Here is a 21,870-nt window from a genome sequence, read left to right on the forward strand (position 1 = left end):
CAAATGATTCAAGCATACCTCTTTCAGTTTCAACTTGTGAACTGAAAAAAATTGATTGAAATTTATTTGTCTAAACTTTTAAATTTAAATAAAATTCATGTAGTAGGGATATATTTGATTCTTCTTGCAAAGTTTTGGACTATGTTTAATTCTTTTCATACATGAACTATTTCTCTTCTTTAATTGAATGATTAATTTGAATTTAATTCTTTGGTGATCAAATTTCTTTCATTTATCTTCTTAAATGTATCATAGATATCACAAGAAAAAATCTTGACAAATACAAAAAATAAATTACAATTTGGCCACAATGGATTATTGGGAATAGTGGTGAATGTTAGGATTTTGCAAAGAGCATTATGAAGGGAAAAGGAGCAAATATACTCAACAGTTGTGTAGATGAGCATGTGCTCCATGTATGTGTCTTTACTTGATGTGGTCACACCAGTGAAGAGGGCTAGTTTTTGGTAAAACCCATTGTCATTTTAAGGTCTGGGCACTCCGTTGTGATGAAATAGAAAAGCACTGCGTCTACGTTTTACACAAACAGATGATGATGTTTCTATATCAACTCGCAATCACAAATAAGTTGATATCAGCTACTACATAAAACTGCCTGTATCAACTCATATCATCATATATAAAACTATCTTTCATCTGGAGTTAATCTTCCTCATTTATTTGAGGATGGGAGCAAATATGCTTTCCAAAGCTCATGTAAGCTGAGTTTTATGTCAATAAATTTTTGGTACAGGGATAAATTTACATTGACAGAATAAGAGACTACAATAAATTACAACAGGGTAAGGCTAGAAATAATCCACTCCTTGGTGAAGCCAATTTCTGCTGCTTTTATATCAGATGTCTGCCTACTGAATCAAATTCTCATATAAGTGCATGCAGCAGACCAGGAGAAGATCTTATGATGTGTTGTTTCCATTCCACATCATAAGAGCTCGGTTTCTTCCTGGTCTGCATCAGCATCCTCCACATCATTCTCCTCGTCTTCTTCTGGAGCATCAGGGTCTACTCCCTGCCAAAAATGGATTGGTTCATTTAAGAAAACAAGCGGGAAAAAAAAAACTGTCTACTGAAGTGCTGGTGTAAGTTCATTCAAGTTACAAAATTCAATGACAACAGAAGCAAAGCAATGTAAACCAGAGGTACAGCCAAGTGAATTTGGTATCCCACAGTCAATTTTCCAATGTATACATGAATAGAGAAGTTCAAGAACAACTAGCTACAATATTAGCAGAGAAACTATGCTGCATGATTAGATTTTATACAAGCATATTTAGAGATTGCTTTCACGTTGAACAGGAAACAAAACCTTGAGTTGCTTCTCCAGGCGATCCAATCCTTTATTTGCAGCTTCATTTTGAGGATTTATCCTGATAGGCAGAGTATTGGTGTAAGTATCAAGAATTATGCTATTTTCATGCAAACTGCTCCATTTTATTTTTTTTACTTTATATTAAAGCATAATAGATTAGATAAAGGGCTGATTTTGTGAGATTGATTATCCGACACTTCTAATTCCTTAAGATTGGGCAGGAACAGATTGCAATAGCATCCAAAGAGAAGGTACAACCTCAGTGCTGCATGATAGTGTGACAAGGCATCTTGCAGCATATTTGTAGCAGCAAACACTTGGGCAAGCTTAACATGTAACGAGTCATCAGCCCAATCCTTGAGGTATCGCTCAAGGAGAGTAACAGCATCTCCATTTCGACCTTCAATGACATGCAATTCTGCCAAGGCTAGCGCTGCTCCAAGATAACCAGGTTCCAGCCTTAGTGCAGATTCATAGAACTTCTTCGCCTGTAAAAGGAGTTGGTACTTGAATTTCAAGAAAAAGAAACAAATAAAGTGCTACTCAGAAGTACAGCTATATGTTAAGTTGTTTTAAAATTTATAAGGTAACATTTTATTAATGTTGTGGGAAGAAGTCACGTATGTAAGATGCATGCCAAAAAGGAGAGAACCTACATAAAGATGTGGTTATCTACAAAGCCACCCAATCATCTATACATACATGAACCTTACAGATCTTCAGAAATATGTAAGTTAGAAGATAGCTGAAAGAATTTTTTTGCTTCAGTACTACCATAAGAGGTACTCAACCACTTCATTGACCATTAGACCACACCGTTAGGTGCTGGTTCTTTTTTTTTTTTTTTTGCTTCTTATTTTCTTTCTTCCTTTGTTAAACTCTTTTGTCCCTGATTCTATTTCTGATGGGTGATTATTCTTTTCCTATTTTTCTTGGAGTTACTATCTATCCTTTTTGGATAAGAAGAACTATAAATCTCCATTTCAATGGAGTTTAAGTCCCATCATTAGTATAGTGATTTTGATTTTCGAATTTGAATCTCATGATAATTTGATTTTGGGTATGGTTAGTCTTACAGTTTATTAAAAGATAAAATAAAATACGATAGTGATGGCTTCATTGGAGATTGATCGGTGGTGGAGAGCAAGATGGAAGGAGCCTCCGGCATGGAGCAAATTAAGGGTATGAAATTGGGAAGAAGAATAAAGAGGAGAGAGAGAAAGCTGAAAAAGAAATAAAGTTCATAAACATTTAGTTCAAATTGAGAGTGTCCTGTGGAATTTTTACATTGGTTTGGTGCTGTATATATACTCCTTCATGTGCCCATGCTTCTTGACAACACGGCTATTGTGGAAATGTATCAAAAGGGTGTATTTTATTGTGAATTTAAATGATTCTGTGGGGTAATAGGACCCTCGCCAACTTTAGGTTACTTCAAAAGAATTTGTCTAAGGGGGAAATTTATGTAAATTCACTAGATTAAACAATAAAAAGAGACTTGAAAAATATTTTTTATCCACCAATCAATTACTAGGAAATACTTTTTAACATATATTTTGTTCATCAATCAAACACCGGAGAAGAAGCACTGAGAATGCTTTCTAGAAAATACTATTCGTGAAAAGCATTTTCCTTCATACCAAACACATCACAAGTCTTGCAAAACTGAATTTTCTTTACAAGAAAAATGTCAAATGAAAATTATATACCTATATACAGTTGACACAAAAAGAAAAAAATTAACTAATCATTGTATTAAAAATGGAAAATGGTCAAAAATGCTATATATGATTTCTTGTTCTTCAGTTTCTGTAGCTATGGTTTTATGTAGTTCAATAATAGTAATATTTTGTTGTAGCATTGTTCTGCTACTATCTACTGTTTTTGTTAATATCTATTGCCTCTTTTACTCCATCACATTGTTTTTCTAGATTGCCCTTCTCTTGAGACGAGGGTCTATTGGGAAGAACCTCTCTACTTCACCTCTAAGGTAGAGGTTTGGTCTGCTACAGTCGTACACTCTACCCTTTTCAGACCCCACTTTATGAGTGTACTTTGTGAGATTACACTGGGTATGTTATTCTTGGTCAAAATTGCCCTTACACTGTGAAATTGAGTAAAACTGTCCTCCTTTAACAATTTGGTCCAAAATATCTCTATTGTAACTTAATTGGGTCAAAAATGTCTTTTTCCTAATTAACATTTTGTTACTTTAAAAAAACTTTCTTTTCCTAATAAAGATATTAGTTGAAAGAATTTTTTCTTTATTTTAAAATCCCTTTAACTAGTAAAAAGTAGGAATTAGTTTCCTTTTCCATCTTAATCTAGTTAAATAAATTGAAATAGAATAACCTTATGTATTTTTTAAACTATTAACGTGTATGTGTGTGTGTGTATATATATAGTTAAAAAAGTGTATGAGATTATTCTATTTTAATTAATTAAACGACATTAAGAAAAAGAAAGATTTCTCACTTTTTTTATTAGTTAAATAGATTTTAAAAGGAAAAAGAACAAGAAGACGGTTCTTCAAAAAAGAAAATATTATAAAAAGAATGTTTAAAAAGAAAAGCAACAATATGTTTATCAATAAAAGGACCATTTTACTCAATAAAGTAACAATTTTGCATAGTTTAGGGCATTCTTTTACCCTTTTGCATATTAAAAATGTGTTGTAAAATCATCATTTTCCTTATTATGTATAATAGATTTACCTATTTCAACTTTTAGTTTTCTATATTGGACATTAAAAAGGTGAAAAACAAAACGAGGTCATTGGTAAAGAGGACTAGAGTGTCCCAAAAGATGTGACACACGATTATTATTTGCATAGCTAAACTACTTTTTTACTTTCAGATTGACATTCTGAAAGATTTTGATAAATTATTAATTTTTCAATGTTTGACCTATACTGCATGTTATAGTTTCTAAGCATAAAAGTAACTGATTATGGGCAAAGGAAGTAATTCTTAACAATTTCGAATACTTTACAACTACTTTAGAGCACTACCCAGACATTTCCATAATCAAACTTTTTTTTTTACTGAATTGACAAGAAATAATATATTTTTTCATTCTCCATTACAGCCAAGTGCAAGCAGCTGTGTGTAAACTAGTTAAGGTCAATAGTTCAAGTGCACTAGAAAATGTGTGTTTCCATCTCTCCCGTTAACAATCATGCCAAATCATATTAAGGATTCAATTTGAAATAGGTCTAAATACATCTTTATGATATTGTAACCAATAATATGTGAATGAGAACCCTAGTGGTGTTACCTCTTTTAGTTTTAAATCTTACTAAACCTTTTTCATCCTCTTACACAGTGCTAATAAGAAATACCAAATATCAAAAGATCCAGAAGAAGGAAAGTCAATTATACCTTTTCCCTCCCACTAGTGCTACTAGCATGTACGTCACCCACCAATTTTAGAGCTTTTGCTGACTGTGGCATGGCCTTCATCGCCTCCCTTGCAGCATATAGTGCCTCCTTAATATTTGAAATCGCTAAATAAGAGCGTACTAAACCTAGAATTGTATTTGTAAGAAACTCAATTCAGAAAAGGAGTGGAGCAACACAATGGCACCATTCAAAGAAGCAGATGCTGGCAATCCAAACAATGAAACTTCACCCTTCTTGAAAACAAACCTTGATAAGAACGAAGATCAGGTCTCAATTGTTGAGCTCCTCTGAAGGCAACTACAGCAGCTTCAGGTCGATTCATTGACAAGTATATATTTCCCTAGATGTTGGTTAAAAAAGAAAAAAGAATAACCAAACTATGTGCTATTGAAAAGCATTCCACTAGGCAGAAAATATCTAAAGCGCACCTTCATTATATAACCTGGTATATGCCTCTCATCAATGCGGATGCTCTGGTTTAAAAAACGAAATATTATCAGTCTACTCTTGTTTAGTGAATAACAATTTCAAAACTATAACTCAACAAAACTAACCTTCTCAATATAAGATAGAGCCCCTCTCTCATCTCTCCTTTCCCATAATACAGACAAGGCCACAAAAACTTCAGGTCTGTTTGGGTCTATGTTCAGGAGATCATGTACTAATCTATGCAACTTTGAATTATCAGACTTCAGCTTTAAGAGCATGGCATACTCGTCCATATAAGTAATAACATATGGATCAATGGACCGAACCTGCAGAGACCATGCAATATCAATATGTAGTGTATATTTAGAAACGATAAAATATCACATCAGCACGCAGCAGTTGTTTTACCTTCTCAAAATCTGTAATAGCTTCTTCAGTTTTTCCAATGATGGCTTCAACCTTCATAAGTGCAAACACGAGATAAGAGATAACAATAACTTATTTTCTCATTTTCAGAATAAAAATTAATGAGGGAACTTAAGACAACATCTCCTTTAAGAGTTTAGGATAAAAACAATTTTCATCAAAAGAGAGTTATTCTATTTATTTTGTCGATGAGCATTTAATCATCGGTGAAAATAAACACATACCAACAGTAGTTCTCTATAGTCTAAAAGCTGTAAAGAGAAAAAAAAAGTATAGTTTTCATGTGGGATTTTTTCTGGGTGATTTAGAACGATCATTAAAATAAGGCATTTCCTTGACGAACAGTTCAATGTGCATGATTGGAGTTGGATGTTCAATGAGAAGACCAGACAAATCTAGAACATGGAAAGAAAATTCAAGGCATTTTATAGTTCACTACTTCTACTTATCTACACATGTGACACTAGTAAAGGAGAAAGCCAGAGTAGAGAATATTTGATCCACGAGAAAGAAAAAGCACAATTACTATCAAATAATTTGGCTTTATTTTTAGTAATTTGTTTATATTTATTTCAATTAATATATTCATGCCTCTGACATGCTACACACAGAGGACAACTGTAAAAGGAAGGCCGAGTACTTGGATAGCCCATAAAAGTTGGCACGAACTGCCAGTTAGACGCCTTATATAGCCTTGTGACCAGTAAGACACCTCGACTTAGCACATGTGTCTTAGAAATACCCATGGCTGACATGGCAAATGCGCGCTTTCTACCTAATTTTTGAGCGCAAGATATTTTTTTAGGTTGGCTTAGAACACTTCTCTTTTCTCTCTCCCAGCTTTCATAGCTGATGTTCATATCCTTCAGACCTTTACCATCTCTGCACCATTTCACATATACAACACCTGAAACACTCTCAATTACCATTAAATCCACCCAATGCCACCTTAACCATCAGACTCCTTCCTTTCAAAGGAGAAAAAGATGAAAAGAGTTTCGGCCTACACTCGTTCTCACTGGAAAATATGGACTCTTTTCCCGTGATCATTCAACAAAGGAATCCAAATAACAAAAAGCTCTACTTACATGACTCATCAACCACCATAAAAACTTTTCTAATCAGCTTCATCTGAAATCAAAAGATCACCATGCAACTCAACATTTTTCACCTTCCTCACTCTCATTTCACTCACCCATCTCTGTTTCCCAGCAACCTAAGTTGCTCAGACTAAGGTGCGGGTGTACGATACGGGTGCAGATCTAGAGGTCGGATCCTCTATGATCTAAATTTGTAAGATTCCGGGATACGGATAACAGATCCAAGTATGGATATGGATGCGTGGACTCGCTAAATATAATTCAAATATCTAAAAGTAGAGCGATAAAACCTAAATAATGAGATACTATGCGGAAAACTTAAGGAGAAAATATTGTTCAAGAGGAGAACCCTAGAAGAAGATGAAAGGAAAGGAAGTGACAATAGAAATTTATCTATACAAGGCATTCCATTTCTTCAATTTCACATTACTTTTTGTTTGATTACAAAAATTGACTCTCCAGAATTCCTCCCTCAAATTTGGTCAAAGTACCAAAACCGGTTGACCAGATTGGGTACAGATCCTACACCCACACCCAGTCTATAGCGACACTGAAATATCAACCCGATCTAGAAAAAGTCAAAGAAACATGCTGGAGAATGGCTTCAAATCGATCCTTCTATTTTAAAAAAATTATTTTGGTTCTCTTTTTGCATGTCTCCATCGTACATGTGCAAGGACTTTAACTTGTTGAAATCTTTCGGAAGAGACATGGAAGGAAAAGTGAATCTTTTCCACTATTCAAGAAGGTTAAGATCATCATAATGCCTTCTTCAACCAATGGAAATAAACCTTCCTTTCAAGTACTGCATATGATGTGAACTTCAATGGTTGGAACAGGAAGAAGAGGAGAGAAGGGGGAGGGGGGAGCATCAGTGGTGGGAAGGTTTTTTCAGATTTGGGAACCAAAGGGGGAGGGAGGGGGGGGCAAGGGTGGGTGCACTGGCAGATTTTATAATTTTAACTATGTATAAATATTATATTTTTCGCCGAAGAGGTTTCAAATGAACCCCTTAGGCCTAACCAGCCAGAACCTCACTTAGCAACCATTCACAAAATATAAATTTAACAATTGTCATAAAAATGCAAATATATTTGAAATCAATAGCAAAAACAGTACTCCCTCTGTTCCTTTTCACCTGTCATAGTTTCTTTTTTCTAGAGTCAAACAATATCAATCTTGAACAACATTTTAAGACATATTTTTTTATCATATGGATATAAAAAATTGTAATTTATTGGACTTTTAGTATAATTTTTGAATATCAAAATTTTAATTTTAAAATATTAATTTTTTTTAATTTAATTTAGCTTTGAAAATTATAAACTTAACTTTTGCATAGTGAAGAAAATTATTTAGGAATGAAGGGAGTAGTATTATCTTGAATAAATAAAGAAGAAAGGAAAAGTATTTATTTGTATACCCTCTTTTATAGGAAAAGTAGCAAAAGGGCAGCAGTACTATAAATAAGAAATAAGAGTGGGTTTTGAAAATTAAAAAGAGAACGCATTGAGAGTGAGATTCAAACTCAGACACAGCATTAAGACAACCGTAAGCACCCACCATGAGCCATTGGACCAACCCACCATTTGTTCACTGGTGAGCTATGTTCATTTTATACCAATGCTTCTTAATTTCTACATAGATATATATAATACGATACTAAGTTAATGGGTGCTCATTGGACAACCAAACCATTTGTTACTGGGTGAACTATGTTAATTTATACCAATGCTTCTTAATTTCTGCATAAATATATATAATCCGATACTAGGTTAATGAGTGCTCGAGCACACGGAGGACTCTACGTGGGTCCGCCCTGATTGGTGTACAGTACTTTTTGTATAAAACATTAGAATTATTTTTTACAAAATATAAACGTGTCATTCGTTGTTTCCCCTATTTGACATGTCATCAAAGATTACAACTCACACTTGAGGTATGCTAGAATCAGATATCCATGAGACATATATGTGGTCAGTGGCAAAGTTAAAAACTGTCTAACTAAGCCGTCCATGTCAATTTTAAGGGGTTATCAATGTATTTGGCCATATGAATAAAAGGAGTGGCATGGTATGTGTTGCATATTTAAAAAAATTTCATATATTCATTATGCCCTAACCTTAGCCATTTCAAGCAGAATATGTATGTTATTGGGAAATCGTCGCAGAAGCTCTGCAAAAAATTCCAAACCACCTGCAGAAAAAGAACAGCACACTGTGATTAGGAAAATCAAACAAAAATTAGCATAACGTATAAAGGAATATATAACTTTTTATTTATATTCACATTTTTCAAAAATATCAAGTTCCCCAAATTATTTTCTGAAAATCTAACCAACCTCTGTATCAAAAGAAAAGGGAAAAGTTAATTTTCAAATACTGATTATTCTATGATCAGGTCATGGACAGCCTTGAATTTTTGTTAATTTATTTAATTTCTTTTCATAGCATATCATGTAAAGAATTATATTCATAAATATTTTGCATTAGCTGATATCAGAAATTTTAAGTTACCTAAAAATATGACATTTACTAATCTTACTACTAACATTAATTAATAAATTTAGCTTCTAGTACATCTGTCTATTTCAATAACAAAATCAATCAAGATTCTTTTGTGAGAATTTTACAACACATAAAAACATTGAGAAAATTTCGCCAAGTATGCCCAAAGTAGGCCATGAGTGTTGTATGAGATATAAATGGATATTACTAAGTATTAGTTAAAGTTAGTAAAGATAGGATACAAACTTGTATAAACAGGGAAGGAGATACAAAGAGGTATAACATTAAACTAAACAAGACCAATAAGGGGTTCATGCCAACAAAACCAATAAATTATGGTTAGCTATTTTCCAGCATTTTGACAATTCCTCGTTTTAGTATAGCTTCAGTTTTTCCACAATCTACTTTCCAAGTCATAATTGATTATCTTGTCAGACTTCATTTGGAAATTCAAGTATGAAAGTAGTGCAACAATCCAACTAATTTACTGAATCTGAAAGCTCTCAGTTATATATTAATGATTTTTACAAATTAGCATGTAATCTTAACATTCCCTCCCTATTAATTAAGAATGGAAAGTTTTCCTTTTGTATCAATTCAAGTATCTGGAAGTTTTTCAACATAGTACGAGTTCTATACTGACCTTATTAAAAGAAGAAAATTTTAGAACTATTGAAGAATAGAGGAAAATTGCTCCTCCTATAAAAGTGGATAGTGATGGGACAAGTTAATAGAAAGGATGCATAATTTGGGACAAAGGGAGTACTACCTAATGAAACTAGTTTAATGTAGCTTTATAGATGCATTACTATTGTCGACACAACACTTCTGAATCTGCTTGTTTTAGCTTTTGCACATCTCATTACATTCAGATAAACCATTTTACAAAATTACGCCATGAAAAGTGACGCTGTCATGAATATACATGTCAGGAAAGCAAAATCTCACATCCTTCTGGTGCATAGCCATGAATATTAGAAAGAAAAAGCAGGATAAATCTTCAAATGGAATCTCCATCTGGTCAAACCAAAGTAATTGAAAGAAATAGCTTCAAAGGACACGGCAAGACTGCAACAAATTCAATGTCGCTCGGACTTTTCAAAAATATTGATAGGTGCCTGTTGGATTCTCCAAAAGTATTGTGTTTTGGAAAATCCAACATGGTTGCGGCATATATTTGGAGAGCCGGAGCAACATAGGCAACAACAAGGCATAAGCTAAAATAGTCTAACTGGCACATTCCAAATCAGTAAAGCTTGTCACCTTTATAATCATTTGAAGCAATACAGCATTGGGCTTCAACATAACGCTGCACAAGATGAAGAGAGTAATTGAACATCAGATATACATTATGAATTCAATTTAAATACTTAACAAACTGGAACAAAGTGAACATTTCACTGATAAGTTTCGGACAAGATCTTAAATAGTCACCTGTTTAGGTGCATGAGAGTTGGCAATTATAGTTGACAAGTTCAAATACTAAAAGACGAATGTGAACCACAAGGAATTTGAACCACGTTGGAATCAAAATGGTAAGGAAATGGAAACAAAGCCAACAGAACAAGGGATCTCAAATTTTACCTCTTTCCCCATTTCTCTGCTTCTTCCGACCAACCCTTAGCACTAGGCCTTGTACTCTCCTAACTGAAAATGGTTATTTTCCTTAAACTTTCCAACTTGAGTCATTTACTCCCTCCATTTCAATTTACTTGTTTGGTTTTGACTTGGCAAGGAGTTTAAGAAAGTAAAGAAAACTTTTGAATTTTGTGGTTTTAAACTAAAGATATGTAGAATGTACCAAAACGAATTGTGTGGAAAGTTAGAATTAAATAGTTGCCAAAAATGAAAAGAGGTGTTTTTTTCTTTTTTACACTAGTCGAAAAGAGGCATCTTTTTTGAATGGACTTAAAAGGAAAGTAAGACGAACAAATGACATGGAGTAAGTAATTCTTTAATTTGATATTTACCTATTTCTATGCATCAATTGGTGTAAAAGAGTCCCTTTACAAGTTAACTTTTTGTATGTTGACCATTTCTTAATTAATTTTATATGTTTATATACATATGTGATAAGAGATTTTTGCTGAAGAAGTAAACACAGTCTGCCTCTATTTAACTTTCTAATATAGTGTTCTATGCACATTCTGCCAATATACGGAGATATGCAGAGATCGAACATCTTAAGAACAATACTTTCTCGGATCAGCACATTAATTGGGAGCCTACAATTGTTCACAAACAATTCCATATCCAACTCAACTAACATTTCTTTTTTTTTCTTCTTTTTTTTTACAATGGTGGTGTCCATGTCAACTTACATGCATATCGACTATTTCACTAGGTACATGCTACCTTACACCAGCGCAAGTACTAACAGCTCTATCCACCAAAGCTTACACACATGAGAGATCATTTCCTCTCTTTATTTTAATCTATGCAACTCTATTTCCTTTATAATTTGTCTTAGAAAGAATGACCTATTTATAAATTTAGAAATAATTTAACTTAAACTTTCCATTTTACCCTTAACGACACTTCTATAGCCACCCAAATGTTACGACATGTTTAAGACCACAGGTATCAAAAGAAAAGTCTTATTATTTCTAGGTTCACATAACTTATTAACTGAGTACTATTTTTTTGTCTCTACTGGGATTTGAACCCTAGTCTACAAACATTGTTCTACTTCATTAGCCACGCCACATCCTTGATTGTGAATTCACTCATTTTTTACCACATGGAGAACCTGTGTTTGTGGCTTTCATGTGTTGCCACCATAGCAAGTTTGGCACCACTTGATCTATCAACTCATGAGTAAGTAACCTAAGGATATCTTCTAAGATAGTAATACTTCACATCAGAATGGCATCCCATTCATTGAGAAAATATTTTGTGAGATAGGTCATTCATGATTATCCATGTCATTCTCCTATATAAAGTTGTCATCTACTCATCGTAGCACTGGGTTTCGACCCCACATAGATATAGAAACCTAAGATCCTCTTTACTTTCCTCACTCTTATGTGGAGTTAGACTAAAAATAACATGGGCTAGTTTAGCTTTGGCTTTGTAAATAGGGAAACAAAACAAGAAACTCCTCCAGTGTCCCTACATGAACAGTAGCACAACGAGAAAGTAACCAGCAATGGGATTGGTAAGAAACAGAAAAAAGAAATTCTACGTTCAAGAAACTGAAAAACCCAATAACAAGTTGTCAGTATGTGAATATTGAAATCGCGTGAGCATATCCAAATTTAATTTAAGTAACACACAAAACGCAGCACAAAAGTAAAAAAATTAAAATCAGATTAACAAAGACAGCTCAGTCTATTTAGTGAAAGCAAGCTAAAACATATAAATTGTTCACTAACCTGCAACCAACGGCTTGAATCAAAATGATCAAAAGTAGACCTTGCACCTCGAGTTGGGGTCTGCAATGACCAAAAGTAAGCAAAATAGTGTACGATTATTGCTCTGTGACATGTTATGAATTCTGCACAAAACTCCATCTAATTAATTATACTCATGAAATGACAGTTTCAAGCAAGATAATAGAATCAGTATATCTTTCATGTTATTATTTATCATTAGCTCCCATGGTCTCTGACTCTAAAAAGGGAATGCAGGGGTTGGAACGTGAAAACAAAATTGGAGGGCTACAGGTGAATTTTACTCCTCCTTGGACCGTTAACAAGAGAGGAGGTGAAATAAAAGCAGAGGGGCAATACCCTCCAAGTCAGATTCCTCAACCCGTCCAGAAACAAGATCCAAAAACAGAGGTATATCCCAGTTATAATAAATGATGATATTTACCATCTACGCTCCTCGTATACATCTTGCAAGTTGCACTAAAGTTATTTTAATTCCTGACACTATGGGGACAGGGTATAAGAAATTATCTATAACTCAGGTGTTAAATGTACTTTTCCCTTCGATACAACTTAGACCTGTAATTCTTCCAAGTAGAAAGGTGTTCATATTTTATCAGAAGATTATCCCCTATTCACCTAAAGCACAAAAGTAATTGTCCATAACACACTGCAGCAGGGGCATGGCATAGAAAAGATGTGTAGACAACTCTAGCTCCAATGGTTATTCAACTAAGCATTGATACCCTTGATGTTATGACAACTACATTAAAAGGAAGTTATGATCAAAGAAGAGACATATTGTTGTCCATTCACTACTTTAACCATGCAATACCACAACCTATAGCATTGTCAACCGCATGTGAAGATCTACATTTGAATTTTCATATTTGAAGCTAAAAATAGAAGTTAGACGAAAAGAATGAATACTAATCACCTACACATTTGGATATACAGGGGGGGGGGGATTCAGACGCACAACTTTAGGCATTAACAAATTGAAACTAAAAATGAAATGCACCGCTAGGCATTCTTATTGAACATATGTTTATTACGACCAAGCATTTAACAGTAAAACTGTCTAATGTTCATAAGAAAAGTGTTTAACTAACATCTCTTTTACAAAAAGGAGAGTATAGATATATATACTGAAAATCTAGTAAAACAAACCTGTGGAAACAATGAAATAATATCCTTAGCTGCAACACCCATTTCTGCCAAAGCAATGATGGCCTCAATGATGCAAGGGCAATGCCTATGAATAACAGGAAAGCAACAACATTAAGATGGATAAGACTGAGATGACTAACTAATGCAACCAATAACTGGTGACACTTCATATTGCTCACTCCTTGTGCAGAATGATCAAAGAATGGTGGGTGATACTAAACAGGGACAGACACAAGAAGGAATAAGAAGGCTAAAAGTAAATTACTACAAAGAGAAAGAGCAACAGAACTGTTCAGCGTATTCTTTTCTTTACATGAAATATCAAAGACTAAAAAAGTAGAAGGCAAGAAATTAAGAAAAACATCAAAAGAAGGAAAAATAAATAAGAAAATGCATATACACTATCACAGGTAAATAAGTTTTTGTAGAAAAATGAAAAAGAGAAAAGACCTTAAACACTCTTTATAGCATGTAATGGCTGCACGAGTATGTCTTGAATTTCGGTACAGTTTTCCCATCAGGAGATTCATCTGCAAATTTCTTGCTTTGCTGGGAATTCCCTCCATCTGTGACATATTATGGAAAAAAGACTTCAACTGAAAATTTTCTCCAAAGCAAATTTATACATATAGGTGAAGCTAAATGTCTATATTCAGCTATACAGAGAAACAATATTACAAAATTACACAGCAATATTAAAGAATTACCAAGAAAAAAACAAAATTCCTTTTTGGCTTTTTCGTCACAGATTGGTATCTATCCAACATTCTAAAACTGTCTACACCAAATAGAGTCACAAATATGACTAACCTCAACAAGAGCTGCTCTATTCTCATTGAGTACAAAATACAATGATGCAATTTTGAACTTCACCTATATGAAGATGAAAAATTAGAAGGAGAGAAAGACCATCAGTAGTGCACTGACTAGTTCAACATTTCCAACAATAAGTTATAAGTCAAGATACCTCATTCTCATTGACCGTAGAAATGTTGAAAGAATTTGGCGATGATGACCTGGTTGATGCAGACAATGAACTTCTAACTGCTGATGCATTTTGCTTCGGAATTATTCTGTGGCAGTGCAATGCTTGCTTGTACGCGTGCTGGCAAATTAGTAAACCAAATAATTTAATTAACACTATCTAATCAATCTTAGTACCATACATATAAAAACGTGCCAACTACTAATAATCAAATCGTCGAAAGCACAAACAATATAAACTCTGATATGGCATACAATATTTAATGCCAATAAGAACATTTTAATTCATTCATATTAAACCAAATTATCTTACAACAGCTCTCTTGTACTCTTTGTCCCGAAGTAAAGCATCGCCAAGAAGCACCTGAATAACAAAGTATAGTGACAAACAACTCAACTAGTCAGGGTTTGCTATATAAATCTTTTGTATCCATTCTGCTCTACTCAAGCCAAATCAACAAACCAATCATAAACATACAAAATCATGGTTTAGCTGAACTTAACATCGTTTTTTAAAATTCCAAATCTGTCCTGAAGATGAATAGAAGAGAGAAGAGAAACAAACCAAATTCTCAGCCTTGAGGTGCGGACTTGTATCAAGATTCACAGAAGACGACGAAACAAGAAAACTTCCCTAGATTGGAATCGCCAAAAAAAAGATCAAGATTACTTACACATTAAATGACATCAATAAATTATAAACAGATACGATACCTAAAATGGCGAAATTGAAACAGAAATTTGCTAGTAAAATTAACATTTAAGCAGAGTTAGGTACATTTCAATCACCAACGAAACAAAACCAACATAACAATATCTAAGACAACAAAAGCAAGACTTCAACATCAGTAAGTTATAGGCATTTGAGAAGACGTAAATTTCAATCACCAATAGAAACAAACCAAACTCTCAGCCTTGAGATGTGGAAGACCCCTTTATTGCAATCACCAAAGAAACAGAATTTTCATTACTTAACCATTAAATTACAAACAGAATTGATACCTGAAACAGATATTGGGTATTAAAATTAACTTCCGAGCAGAGGCAGGTACATTTCAATCACCAAATAAACAAAATCAATACGTATAGATAAGACAATGTAAGTACGAATTCAAGCTCAGTAAGTTAACAGGTAAATTTCAATCACCAGAGAAACAAAATGAAGATCATGTATGCAGCAAATAAAAACGATGAAATCCAAACTGCAAAGCGAATGATTCAATTCATAAAGAAAAATCGAATGATTAGATAAAACAGTGAAACAAAAACCCTAAGGGTTATAGAAAATTTACGAGCATTTGAGCAGAAGCGAACAAGCCATGATCCAACAGAGTGGTCATGTAGTCTTTCGGGACGTCCATTGATTGATGATGAGAATTCAGTTTGATGAAGAAGAGAGAGAGAGAGAGAAGAGGTCGTTTATGGAGACTGAAACTGTGAAAGTAAGTGTGAAGGATTGATGAATTCGAAGCCGCTCGCTTTTTTGAATTCCCTTATACAGCTTTAAGGTTGCAAGGGGACAACTGTTTGGGGAGAAGGTTGGAATTACACAAGTGACCTTTTTAATCATTGGAACTTTCACGTGTAGCCCTAAAAAATAGTTTAATTATTCTTTATACGTATAGTTTGATAATTACAATTCGTCATGGGAAGGAGAGAAGGGGCAAAAAATGAAAGAAATGTAAATTATATATTTATATTGGTTAGATAATTGTATATTATACATATGTATTTGTATATATGGCAAGCGAGATTGGGAGAGAGGCGAGCGAGATTGAGAGAGGGAGGAGAGAGACGAGCGTGAGAGGGCAGAGAGTGGGAGAGACGTGAATTGTATATGTATATTGATTAGATAATTGTATATTATACATATGTATTTGTATATTCTGGCGAATTATACATATGCAAATGTGGCTAATTATACAAATTTGAAGTCACCTCACATAATTAATATACAAACGTGACTAATTATACAAACTCGAAATCAACCCACATAATTAATATATAATGTTAGTCGTGAGTGATAATTATTGCAAACTATAGCAATAATAAATAATCAAGTAGTATAAATTTGTTTAATCGCCTAATTTTCTCTTTTAACTATTCACTTCCATCTTACTTCTTTTATTTGCAACTTCACTTTTATTTTAATTTTTTACTTTTTAATAAGAATAACATTAAAAAGTCTTATTAAAAAAAAAGCTATAGTAATTAATTACTATGAGAATAGCAAAGACCTAATTTGTTTTTATTAATTAAGATGTTTAAATAGAATGCATATTTAAATTATTAAAGAATTATTTATGTTTTAATATTTAAATATTTATGATTTCATAAATGGGAATATAGAAAATATCATTTAAGTTATGTCTTTAATAATTTTCTTAAAACGTATATTAATTTACAGATTCAGTTAATATGAAATGAAGAAGTCTACTTTTATTTTATCTTTTTTAAAAACAATTTATCAAGGAAAAAAATTATAAGGCAAAACAAATCACACCAAAGTTTACCAATCTAATACTTTGGAGGTTTACCAATCTAATACTTTGGAGGATTAAAAGGCAAAAGAAGTTGAAAGATAGAAATAGATTCTATTCTTTTCCCTTTCATAAACCCTTGTTCACCTTTGGCGATCTTCTCTCTGCGGTAACTATAATAGTTTTATTAAGGGCCCGTTTGGATTGGCTTAATAAAAGTAACTTTAAAAAAGTACTTTTGAAAGTGCTGAAACTTATTTTTAAAATAAGCAGTTATGCGTTTGGATAAAAGTGCTGAAGTTAAAAAAAAAGTTGTTGATGTGTTTGGCAAATAAGTACTGATAAACAGCTTTTTAAATCAAAATGTCTGAAATACCCTTAAAAGTTGTTAACATAATAAAAGTTAATTAATTTATATTCTACAGCCATAAATAATTATATTTTGCTATCATTCACATATTTCTTTCTCATCACAAATTATTTATAAGAGGAATATAAACTTATTATAGATTTTAAAGATATATAATTTGAATAGATCAAAGAACGTTTAAGATTTTATATTAGTTTCATCCATAGGTAATAATAATAGTCTATCATTCACATATTTCTTTATTATCACAAATTATTTATAAGAGGAATATAAATTTTTATTTAAGTTATATGTGCAACTTATTTTACATTTTAATAATATGTAATTTGAATAGATCACTTGAAAGATTTAAGATTTATTTTATTTTCATTCATTAGTAATAGTAATTGTCTATCATCCACACATGAAAAGGGAAAAATAGAAGAAAGGGATGTTAGGGTTATATGGGTAATTTGGAGATTGTATAAAAATATTAAGGGTAAAAAGGTAAAAATGTGGTCAACTTAAAACAGCTTATAAGCTTGAGAAAAAAAAAAGCACCCCTACCCCAGCTTTTAACTTTTGGCTTAAAATAAGTTTTTTTTAAACTTAAAATAAGTTATTTTGAGGATTGTCAAACAACTACATAAGTCAAAAATCAGCTTTTAAGTCAGTTTGACCAGCTTTTAAGCTGAGCCAAACAGGCTCTAAAGGTATGCCAGTTTTGTTATTTCACATCGTTATTGCTTTTATTATTTAATAGTAGAAGCATGTAGCTAGAGCTAGAGTTAAGGTGGTATTTGACGAATCGAAGTTTGAAAATTTGATGGAGATAATTCCCTCTGTACTGATCTATTTGGTGTTTTTTCACATATCTATAGACATTTTAACCAGTAGTTGAAGCTAATTAGACAGGAATCTCTTGAAACTTAGAAATTCAAATCATAGAGGAAGTGATATAATTCACAATTTTTACCATATCAAAACGGGAAGTGATTAAATTTCAAAATGTTAGTCAAAGTTTGTATTGTTAAACTATCGAAAAGAGATATGTCAAATCATTTTTTCGGATAATTCGATAATGGGATATGATATTTAGATAAGGCTCTGTTGGGGAAAGATCCTTTTAATGGTCCATTTCTCGCCTTTTCTAAGTTGTATCATGATTAAGAAAAAAGGTTAGCTTTGTTGGGATTTTTAGTTTAATCGTCTCAGATCACCAAACTGATCCAGAATTGCTTACTCTCATTTTGAAGCTAAATAGATGTTTTATGTCTTTGTTTTCCCTTCTAATTGAAGTTTGTTTGTTTGAGAAAGTCTACACATGGATTTCTTTGGTGTTCTGTGGAAGTACTCACTTCAATATTGCTCTTCTAGCTCTTCGTATAAGCATTGTAAAGAGTTCACGTGAGCCTTTTCTGAAGTTAGTAATATGTAACCTTTTTAACTTTTTGGGACTTTTCTGCTAGTTAGTTTGGGCTTGATATCTTGGTTTATAATATGAACTTGAGCGCCGTATTTAACTTTCAGTCACACAACTAGTGACCATATCAGTTGGTATTTTGCATTATATAGTTCTTTCCAAGCACCTTGTATTAACGAATATGCTTTCAATCCTTGGTTTTGATGCACTTGAGCTGAGGGTCTTTCCGAAACAGTCTTTCTACTTCCACAAGATAGTGATAAGGTCTTAGGTCGCAGGTTCTAACCCTACACCACGCAAAGTGAAGCCCGATATTTAAGTGGAGAAGGGTAGAGGGACGGGCTCATTATCCACCGAGTGTAGAAGATTGTGATTGGTCCAAAGGGTAGGTCACTGATGGATTTCTCAATTATAAAAAAAAAGATAGTGATAAGGTTTGCGTACACTCCACCCTCCCCACTCTCCACTTAGTAGGATTTCACAATGATGTTGTTGTATTGTTTGCCTCTCATGGAGGATCTAGACAAAATAATCTCTAGCATTTGTAGTATCGGATAATGTTCTTCCCCAAGTAACCAAGTATTGCTCTTTTTTCCTGCAGCCAAGCAACAAACATCTACGAGGTGGTTTTCTCTTGATAAATCAAGGGACCAGTGATGACTTCTCAGGAAAAAAGTGAAAGTAGTCAACAATCAGCTGAAGCAAAAAAGCAGTTAGGAAGCTTCCCATATACTAATTGGGCAGACAAGATACAAAAACAGTACCAGGAGATCAAAGAGAATGCAGAAACTTACCCCTATGTTTGGGGTTCTTATATAGTTGTGCAATGGAGGACTTGGGATTTGGTTTACTTATAGATGGAGAAAGCTCCATAAAACTAATAATTGAGTTCGAGTCCTTCAAGAAAGACTCCAGAAACTTGTTGAAGCTGAGGAGTTAGTAAGTTCCTCATCTGCTGCCACCAGTATGGCGCCTCCATCTTCTGATATATCAACCAAGTAGATAGTTGCTTTTACCAATGCAAGTGACTACCTTTTTCTTTTGTGCTCATATATTGAATTGCACTTGTCAACTATAAGGATACCACTCTTTGTATGATCGATCGTAAAGGCAAAGTTGGGTAAGAGTTAGAAGGCATATAGAAAACAGTATCACTTGCTAAAAGTTGATGTACATTCCTTGGCATTTTAAATGAAAAATTGATGTCTAGTGTCTACTCCTGTCTTTAACTTTACATCATTGATATAAAAAAGAATGTGTTACTTGCTTTTCAGAGATAATGTAGAAAGTACTTGCTACAACATGAGTAAGATTATATATCTTGAAATTTTGATGTATTCTAAATTTTTTATTTAAGATGATTATTATCAATCCCTTGAATCAACAACCTTTTGATTTGTTGATTGCATAAAAATCAAACTAACAACCAAGTGATCAGACTATTAGTCCTGACAAGTCATAAATAATTACCTGTAAGGTCATTACATTCACTACGATAATAGGTCTAATCTTCTTTTCTGTCATGGAAATTTATTTTGGAGGGAGAGACAAATTAAGTTTAAAAATGGTCTCAATTAGTAATTTTTAGTGGCAAATTATTTTATGGCCAGCAAATGGATTTTTCTTTATTGGCTAAGAAATTATTAGAGAAGACTTTCTTGTTGTTATTAAATAATTAGTGTTAAAGGTGTTTTGTTTTTTAAAAGCAGTGCACCCAAGGTGAGCTATCCCAAGTTGCTACTGCTAGATCTCTAAACTCAATAATAAGGGCATTGAGACTCCCTATGCCTTTATCTTAAAACTCCTCTAAGGTTCATAATCTTATACTCCAAATTGGGTGGATGATCTCCAACACACGTATCTCCATCAGAAACTGGAGCTTGAACCTAATCAATCTTGACAACTTTTCTGAAATTCATATTGTTATCAACAGAGGCGACATATCATCAGTTCTTTGGTATTTTATAATGACTTTTTCGGTCATTAAGGGAGAGCTTATTGTAAAAGAATGTGGATGAGAAAGCTCCTGGATTAGGGAGTTATAAATTTCATGTTAGGGTAGACTGGAAAAAATTTAAGCAAGGCATTATATTAAACGCCTAAGTAAAATTGATTTTCCTTTTAGTTAAGACGTTAAGGAGTCCATATGAGTTTTCATAAGTGATTTTGGGTGAATAGAAATATCGACATCGAACTTGTTGTGAAGGATTTGGTTTGGAACATCAAGGTTCATATTTGTATTCTGAAATGAGCAATTTTGAAGGATTTTTGAGGTTCCATCTTGTGCAAGCCGCACAGCGGAGGCACGCCGCTACAGAAACCAAATTAATTTTTGCTATGGGCCACTAGTGGGGTTAGTCACATTTATTGTAGAAAATTTCTCAAAACTGCCCATTATTTTGCAAGTGCATTTTGGGAAGATTAAGGGCGACCCTGGACAAATTTCATCAGTTTTCCATTGGAATCTTTCGCTCAAGTAAGTGATTCGTTCCCCTAACTTAGTATTTTGATTCCTAGGCCTCAGAGGTGATATTTGTAGTCTTAAGGCAGAGTTTGAGTTCAACCTGAGGTGGGGCAAAATCTAAATTGACAAAGATTTTTGGGTGTAAGACATTTGGTCGTTGTAAAGATGTTGTTATTGATTTATTTATCATATTTCACTAGTGTAACCATGAGATTGATAGTTCTAGGTGAACGAATTGTGTGAAAACCTTGGATTGGGTGGGAAAATCACGAGGTTGGTCAAGGATCTGAGATTAAGTTATAATGAGAGAAAATTCAGGTGAATTGTGTTGGGTTATGGGCCTTTTTTTCCCTTCCTATGTGGATAAATAAAAGCCCAATTTGGACCAACCCATTTTTGCCCATATGCCCATTCTTATGAGAAAAATATAAGC

At 33.3% G+C, this 21,870-nt stretch overlaps 1 protein-coding gene across 2 annotated transcripts; it reads right to left on the reverse strand.

Moving 5' to 3' along the window:
• Positions 1-613: 613 nt before the first annotated feature.
• LOC101244411 (anaphase-promoting complex subunit 7) lies at positions 614-16,256 on the reverse strand. 2 transcript variants are annotated; one of them, XM_004229161.5, is made up of 18 exons: positions 16,014-16,256; positions 15,287-15,355; positions 15,035-15,085; positions 14,705-14,842; positions 14,548-14,610; positions 14,188-14,303; positions 13,738-13,822; positions 12,571-12,630; positions 10,460-10,505; positions 8,812-8,885; positions 5,572-5,622; positions 5,289-5,489; positions 5,163-5,207; positions 4,981-5,074; positions 4,714-4,859; positions 1,592-1,821; positions 1,331-1,391; positions 614-1,033 (listed from the first exon to the last, which is right to left on the reverse strand). In XM_004229161.5, exons 1-18 carry the CDS (start codon positions 16,080-16,082, stop codon positions 947-949), a joined length of 1,686 nt encoding a protein of 561 aa, XP_004229209.1. In that variant the 5' UTR covers positions 16,083-16,256; the 3' UTR covers positions 614-946. The 2 variants fall into 2 exon arrangements, with proteins under 2 accessions (XP_004229209.1, XP_010321159.1); XM_010322857.4 differs by lacking the exon at positions 15,035-15,085 and having other exon boundaries at positions 16,014-16,254.
• Positions 16,257-21,870: the final 5,614 nt, after the last annotated feature.

The sequence above is a fragment of the Solanum lycopersicum genome, chromosome 1 (assembly GCF_036512215.1).
Source record: "Solanum lycopersicum chromosome 1, SLM_r2.1".
NCBI lineage: Eukaryota > Viridiplantae > Streptophyta > Magnoliopsida > Solanales > Solanaceae > Solanum > Solanum lycopersicum.